Below are 8,499 nucleotides of genomic sequence, written 5' to 3' on the forward strand. Positions count from 1 at the left end.
TTTTACGCGCTTTATCATGTTCATTAGGTGCGCAACTATAGTCTTGCAACTCTATTGAAATAAAAAATAAATGTAAAGTACTGAAAAAAATGCATGACAAACGTTTTAATAACAAGCTTTTATGTAATAATGCACTAATGCGGGGGGGGGGTGGATGAGGACGAATTTAACAATTTGAAACACGTAACAACGGGGATTTCCTAATTCCATGAAAATTGCTGACATAATGCTTAGAAATAGGATTACACACCTATCAATTACTTTTAAATTAATATGTAGATTTATGTCTTTATTATTAATTAAACTCAAAAATTTGTTTTCATAAGCCAATACAACATTTTTTTTAAAGATATTTTATTTAATAAATTTAGTAATTTAGTTGGTGAAAAAAAAATTATCCTACTAATGTACTAATAATAGATATTGAATGTAGATCTACATCTACACTAATCTACAGCCATCTTTGACAATCTTTGTGGCTTTAAAATTCAACAGAATTGTTTTGTTTAGTTAATTAAAAGGTATGGTTTATAGTCGGCTTCAATATATTTAACTTGTTTGTAATATTCCTAACACATGAGTGTTAAAGTTTTACCAAATAGTTTATCATTTTTATCAACACATCATTTTTAAATAACTGAAAATACTTTAGTGACTTTATTATTAGTCTTTGAATAGTTATTTAGTACTAGTGTCCTGGTTTTAGCTCCCTTGCTTCTAAGTTCTGTAGCAGGCTACTTAGATTAATAAATATCTTGTGCTAAGTCGACATATTCAGATATGACAGACTTTTACCTTTTAAAATGGTTATTTCTTATCATTATTCAATATTATAATACTAATAGTAATACCATCGTGAATCTATTGTCATTGCTTCTAGATATAGATCTATCAGTATCAGGCATCAACAACAGGTTAGCAAGAATGGTGTAGTTAGGGAAGAGCGGGCTTCGACCCTATTTAGAGAAAAAAATTGCGACTCGGCTTTATGGACGTATCTGACTATTTTTTTACATGAATTGTGAGACACCAAAAATAAAAACTGACTGGTAAAAAAAAAACAACAATCCACAGCAACCCATCCAAAAAAAACCAATCATCAAAGCCCATCCAATACGCCTAGTTATTAAAAAATGAAATTAATCTATTTTCAGACACTAATGAAATTTACAACTAAAAATAAATAAATTTGGAGGTGTATAGGATTTAGGGGGGGGAGGTGAATTGTGTGTAAAACACAAAAAAGTATCAAGAAAATTGAATCCGTGTTATATATAATTTTATGTTACCGCTAGATCTATTTCATGTAAAAAATGCCACCACCACCCAACTCACATGATACCCAAGTTGAACAGTGTGCTGTTTGTCATGGAACTGGGAGCAACAAGTTTGTTAACTTCCATCCAAATGTCTGTCCTTGAGATTCATCAAAGCACAAGTCTGTATCCAGCTGTTGCTACAATTTCATCCCGACCTTGCTTAATGTTCACTAGATCTCTTTACTGATAATCATACCCATACTAGGTCGGATGACACCAGTGTTTCTTTCAGACATCTCCCACCCCCCAGAGAAAAATTTCTGTGGGATAACACATGGTGCGGTAACTTTCTCTGGCAACAATGTATCAATATTGTGGGCAATTTGGTGTCACCCTTTGATAGTATATTTAACTTATATGAACTATCGGGAATCAATCATATTTGCTGTTTTTTTGGCTCGCATCCCTACTGATTATACCTTTACCACACAAATGTTATAGTATTATTTAATTTCCCCTTAGCTCAAATGTAGGTATTATTATACTTACATTTGAGCTAAGGGGAAATAATACAACAACTGACAACACGTAGCTAGCCCAACTAAAAATGCACTGTCTCAGGGGTTCTCAACTATTTCTACCCTAGCCTTAAAACAATATGTAACACATATGGTTACCAGCCAAGGGAGGGAATAATGAAGTTTTAATTCATTGGGTTGCAGCCCCTGTGGGACCGCAACTGAACTGTTGACGTAGTTTTTTTTAATGCTTTTGTGAGCGATGTTACCTGTGTCCCATGTCATGTGACATGGGACTGTGGGTAGTTTCGTGCCTAGCCGTGTCAGTCACGCGCAAAGCTGCTGTCTGTGGACACGGTGACCAAGATGTAGACCTAATGAAGGTAGTTATATAAATTACGTTTGTTAAAATACTTATTTGTGTATTCCTGCTAGTGCTGCATGTGCACACTAGTTAGGGTGAGTATTTATATAAGTATTTATTTGTAGTACTACTTATTGGTACTTGTTGGCAGTACTGTGTACTGGCCGAAACATATTTTATTGTACCCGTGTATATTGTAGCCTGCACGTGGTGTTGTCATGAATGTAACTTTTTATTTACATTTGTTTTAGGGCTACAGTTTGTTTTTCTTGGTTTCTTGTTGCTTCAGTATTTTCTCTTTGAAATTGTCGTACTACTGTGTTGCATCGCCAACATGGCTCGATGCAGTAAATAAAGCGAGTACTTGACAACTGTCGGTGTCAGTGTGTTCTAAATCTCAGGGTCAGCCCGTCTTAACCACAACACCTCAGTGGGTAAAAGCATCCCCATTGAGTGAGGGTTACAAATACATACTCTCATAGAATTTCAATTTAAGTTGCTACTTCAGACCAAAATAATATAGTTTTTTATATTTTTATATTCAAAGAAAATTTTATTTTGTTGTTCTAGTGAACAAACAAAATTTTGTTATTATAAGAGTTATGTTTTTTTTTATTTTGAGCTTCATTTTTATAATTGAAACAGTATTCAACAAACATATTTAGAGGGATATGGTACATCCTGGTATAAATCCAAGAAGAAAATGGATTGACTCCGAACTTCCTTGGGAGAAAATTGGCTCAACAAAGCAGGACAAGAGACATAACTCATTTATACCTTCAAGCTACCCCAAACCATTAGGCTTTTCCATTGACATTTAATCAGTTATCAAATGTTTGGCAACAATGACGACGCCAAGAAAAGCCTGTTTAAAAATGTGTCTCTACTACCACAACAAATAGGAGACCATCTCACCCAAATCACAGTTTATGCGCTGTTCGGGGAAAACCCTTTAGCCTCTTTACAGAACAGGATCACAAGCTTCAGGGGTGGAGGCGAGAGATTTTTGGATCAGCTAAATGCCAGAAACATTTTCCGCTGGGCGACTGTCTGTGTTCTAGCCAACAGCAACTTCTACTGGGACACAACAGGAGGGACTGGCCAGATCAAATGCTTCAGGTGAGTTGTCGGTTCAACAAAATGTTGGGCCAACTGTGTTAATTTATTTTTCAATTTTGAAAGTATATAACTATAACAAATCTCTTATTTTTTCTTAAAACATAAAAAAGTTCTTTTTAAATAAATAGAATAAAAGTTGTATAATGTTCAAGCTCTAACCTAAACTAGTGGTCAGTATGCGGCTATGGGCCAATCGCAGCTTTTTAAAAATTAAGTTGACTCCTAAGGATAAGTAAAGGAAAATGCCATCAGAGTAACTAGATCTGTCCCCCAGTTTCATACCCACACCCACGTTTCTTCCAGGCATCTAGAAATATATACTACTTTAACCAGTGCCCCCCTCCCAACCCCCCCCCCCCCCCCCTCTGCTACTATTGCAGCAATGTTTAAATGTAAAAATAATTTCACAGAATATTGTTTTTTAAAAGAATGTCTTTCCTCTAGCCGAGTTTTATGTGTTGTGTATTATTCATGTGTTTGTTTAGTAAGTAATGTTAATTATGTTAATTCTAAGTATTGAACGTAATTATTAGGTGCCATGCTGTACTGGACAGCAACATCCAGGTGCCAGAGAACACAGAGAGGAGCTGGTATGAGCACTGCCACAGCCCACAGTGCCAGAGATCTGCTGACCAGCCCAACCAGACCTATGAGAGCATCTGGAACTTGAACCAACCCTCCCCCAGACTTGAGGCTGTTCAGGAGTCTACTCCACTCAAGTATTTGCTTATGGCTAAATAGACAAATAAAATATACAAATGTCTTAACAATATAGAAAAAGTGTAGATTGGTATTAATAATTTCATATAGGCTCACACAACAAATTTTTAAAAGTAGCAGCTAATACTAATAGATTGTCACCTTATGTACATAGATGTATATTATTTACTATTACAGACCCTATACTTAATATTTACTTACATATATATATATACATATATATATATATATATATACATATATATATACATATATATACATATATATATATATATACATACATATATATATACATATATATATATATATACATATATATATTTATATATATATATATATATATATATATATATATATATATATATATATATATACATACATATATATATACATACATATATATATATACATATATATATATATATATATATGTGTGTGTGTGTGTGTTGGTGAGTGTGTAGGCCTAGTATATGCACATAAATACACATATACAGTGTTCTCTAAATACTTTGTAGCTCATATATCACTGAGTCGCAGGTCTTAGTTTTCAAACAAGGGATTGTCTCCTGATGAAGTTCATCATGGAGTTTATAAAGCTGTGAGGTTGAAAAAAGACAGGGTGGGAGGGTTTGAGTGAAATGACTCCCTAAGGTGTCAATGATCTACTTGACGTCCCTGCTCAACCATTTACAGACAGAGACTTGGAGGATCTGAGAGAAGAAGAGTAGATGGTTGGCTGATATTACAACCTTGGTCAGGAAGGTTTTAAACTTCAGCAACTTGCTAAAGATGAGAGTTGAACTATTGTTGATTTCTTGCAGTTGAGAAATTCAATTGACAATGCCATGTCAGCATACAAAACAATGTTCACTCAGACAAACAGGCAGCATCTAGGTTTAAAACAGTTTTTGTAAACAATTAAATAGATATGTATGTGTACAGTATGAAAAAGTTCTTATGGCAATGGGAAAGGGTTATGGAGTGTAGGAAGAGTTTATAAAGACTTAAAAAATGTATAAATACTAAATTAAGTGTAGCGTCAGTATTTCACACAAGTTTGCTTATCACATGTGAAGGAACAATGTATATGTGTGTGTACATATATATACACACTCACATATATATATATTATATTATATGTACACAATCTTTTGTCCAGCCCCACAGGAGGTGATGTTAGATTAGCTGCCACATTCCCTGATCAACTCTCAGCCCTAAATATCATCCAAAGAGTACCATCTATCCCCACGGTCAATGTCTGCCAGTTTAATGGTGAGAAATGGTGTTCTGTTGTTTTAACAGACATTTTAACACTTGAGTATAAATTATTTTTAAAATGTGACTGAACTCATTATGGAGAGAAAAACACTTAACATTTATTTGAGCACATATCATTTCTATGTTGGTATGTATTAATTGCAACCAAGAGGTTAGGTTACATTACCAACACTCACTGAATAGTTTACAAACTGATAAACTGACAATATTTGTTTCTCCAATTTACTGCATACAGGCCTACTAACTCTAGATACATTTTTTTTTTAAACTACAGCAAACAAAAGACGTCAACAGAGAATCTTATCATATGGAAATGTATCCTGGGCAAGAGGTGATTTCAGCCCAGAAAATTTGGCAAGCATGGGATATATCTATACAGGTAAATTATGACAATTATTTTTGGAAGTTGTTACTGACCCTGGACAATAACATGCTCACAGTATAAAATAGAACATGTACAATAGAAACAAAACATGGGTATGCTAATTAACTTCAAGTATGTTTCAAACATTACAGGCAACTTGGATCAGGTCAAGTGTGACTTCTGTGGCTTTAGGTCCCCTGCAGACTGGACAGCTGGGTCAAGTGGCCAAATTTCTTCCTTGCTGAGAAGGCATGAAGAGTTTAAGCCTGACTGCCCCTGTGTAATCAATTCCCGCAGGTTGTTACCTTAAACCTATCCGGCGGGTTGTTTCCTTAAACCTAACCAGCAGGTTGTTACCTTAAACCTATCCGGCGGGTTGTTTCATTAAACCTAACCAGCAGGTTGTTACCTCTTAAACCAATACGGCGGGTTGTTATTTTAAACCTAGAACTTTATCCAAAGCTAGGCTAATTTTTGGTCGATAAATAATGTTTTTACATGTTCCAAGTTTAACAGAACAAAAAACATTTCCAAGTTTTTCTTATTATTATTTTAATATATTTATTTCTTTGAAATTAAAATAAATCTATATTCTTTTTAAAATAATGGTGGTGGTAATATTTCAAACATTTCGTGATTTTTAGAAGCTTTAATTTAACTTGCTTCCTCTTGCTTCTGTCTGTCATGCTTCGTCCATCTGATCATCAATTGAAACTGGCAAGCAAAATTTCAACCACTTCTAACTAACCGATTTGTTTCAATGCAATCTGACATCAAATTTGACATAGGATGTCTAATTAATTTTTAAAGATTTAATTTAAGTTTCCTATATATTAAAGTACTATTTACAACGCTATTATAAGCAAATGTTTCATGTTCATTTAGTGTGCAATTGTTTTTAGTCCTGCAACTTTATTAAACAAAATTTTTTTAAAGTACTGAAACAAAATGCATTAAAATTAAAAAATTCATAAAAGAATTTTTATTACAAGATTTTATATAATTATGCACTAAAATTTAAAAAGGAGAAAAGAAACGGTACACTATTATTTAAATAACTATAAAAAATATTTCTAATATACATTTATAACTGTCCATTATTTAAACAAAAATTATATTGCGCAATGTGCACAATGTGCACACCGATTCCAACTAGTTCCAGCAGTTAAAACCTGAATTTGTCAATTAAACCTACAATCTAACAGTCCTACGATTCTTTCAAATTTCATTTCAAACGTTTATATTTTTCAAATTTAAAAAGACCTGAGATGTTGGTGTAAAGTTACTTTTTATCTATTCTGAACTTTAAAAAAAAAACAACCACTGGTTGCTTAAAATAAAGAATCTTTCTGCCATTGTTGAAATGCATTTTTCAAGAATGCACTATCAACTATAAACCATGTTTAATTTAAAAATAGATTAAAAGTTTTAAAATTATCTAAAAATTATTTTATTTTAAAATAATGAAAATATTTCCAGTCATGGATACATTTTTATCTTAACATGCACAACAAAGTTAGTTATTAAAATAAATCTCAAAAGCAAAAGAATAAATACAAAATAATGCTTGAATTAATAATTAATTTAAAATAATTTTTTTGTACAATAGATTACTTTTTTCGCCTTTGGTTTTAGCTTATAATGTTACCTGTACCAATGTTTAAATTCTTTTTAAAAAAATATTTGTAGAACATTTTATTTTGTCCTGATTGTTTAATTTCATGCAGTTGTGTAGAATACATTTTTTGTGTAATATGTAGCTTGTGTTCTTGTTCATTCCTTAAAGGGTATGTATAGTATATGTGTGAATCCAGCCTTTACTCAACAGCACCCTCACACAACTCACTCTCTGGCCAGTTTTCAATCTGAAATTAATGAGCTGCCAGTGTGTCCATTTATTTTAGGATTTTTCCCAAGTACTCAGATCTATCTGCATAGGGTAAAACACCTGTGTTGTATATATTTAACATATATAACTTAACCGTCAAAAATATAAATTGACTATGCATACATTCATCATTTTACCTGATTTTAATCACTCTTGAACATTTTGATTGTCCATAATTGGTTAAAAGAAAAGCAGAAGTTGATTTTTTAATATAAAGAAGTGTTATGTACATTTTTTTGTATTAAATAAAGCTCCACTACAATTGGTTTCATTTATCACCTTTATGGTTTTCTCTGGAGTAAGATTCATATTTGTTTACAAATGCATATGTTTCTGGCCTTTATTGCTAGACATATTTTATGGCATGTTAAGCACAGTGTTAAATATTAAAAACGTCCGTCACACATTTCCCCGTTTAAAAAAAATTGCAATGTTCCTCTTTGCTGACATTGGTCATTTAATTACTTAGCATTTTTCATATTTTACTTTATTAAGTAAGTCTCAAATAGGATACACATTATCCACCAGTATCATGACATAAGGGTTACTTTGTTGATATAAGAGTACCCCTGGGAGTCTTTCTGATGTTGATTTTTGTCTTGTCATTACAGCCAACACTGATAAGACTAATTGTAGCTTACTGTATCAAACATTCCAAAATATTTAGTCCCTAAGCGATTGGAATGCAGATTGTTTATAAATGTGTTTATTTTAAAAGTTATTTATTAAAAAGAGCAGATCCACTGCCCTTGTATTTCAAGGAACTGAGTGCGTTGTAAAACATGGCATCATGAAAAGTCATCTCGGTTTGTATACTAACGTTTGGACTTGCAAGACATTTGGTCTGAACCTACACATGTGTGATGTGGACTAAGAGAAAACATGAAAACCTACAGCATCTCACTAACTCACTGAGTGACACTACAGGGCAGCAAGTAGCCGCACTACATTAATCCATTTTTTCCCATTCCACCTTACATTACACAATC

At 32.8% G+C, this 8,499-nt stretch overlaps 1 protein-coding gene across 2 annotated transcripts; it reads left to right on the top strand.

Annotated features, from left to right (window-relative positions):
• The first annotated feature begins 452 nt into the window (after positions 1–452).
• On the top strand, positions 453–7,905 carry LOC131939295 (uncharacterized). 2 transcript variants are annotated; one of them, XM_059297512.1, is made up of 6 exons: positions 453–521; positions 2,787–3,260; positions 3,794–3,979; positions 5,140–5,252; positions 5,533–5,637; positions 5,775–7,905. In XM_059297512.1, exons 2-6 carry the CDS (start codon positions 2,974–2,976, stop codon positions 5,930–5,932), a joined length of 849 nt encoding a protein of 282 aa, XP_059153495.1. In that variant the 5' UTR covers positions 453–521; positions 2,787–2,973; the 3' UTR covers positions 5,933–7,905. The 2 variants fall into 2 exon arrangements, with proteins under 2 accessions (XP_059153495.1, XP_059153497.1); XM_059297514.1 differs by lacking the exon at positions 453–521 and adding an exon at positions 2,069–2,160.
• The last annotated feature ends 594 nt before the right edge of the window (positions 7,906–8,499 follow it).

The sequence above is a fragment of the Physella acuta genome, unplaced genomic scaffold (assembly GCF_028476545.2).
Source record: "Physella acuta isolate Inbredline_101_S28 unplaced genomic scaffold, ASM2847654v3 ptg000273l, whole genome shotgun sequence".
Lineage (NCBI taxonomy): Eukaryota > Metazoa > Mollusca > Gastropoda > Physidae > Physella > Physella acuta.

Bases quoted from the DNA above. Each gene is read 5' to 3' on its own strand.
- LOC131939295 (XM_059297512.1), top strand. From the start codon at position 2,974: ATGTTTGGCAACAATGACGACGCCAAGAAAAGCCTGTTTAAAAATGTG. The intron at 3,980-5,139 runs GTATTTGCTTAT...TCTTTTGTCCAG, and splicing joins CAGGAGTCTACTCCACTCAA to CCCCACAGGAGGTGATGTTA. The intron at 5,253-5,532 runs GTGAGAAATGGT...TTTAAACTACAG, and splicing joins CAATGTCTGCCAGTTTAATG to CAAACAAAAGACGTCAACAG.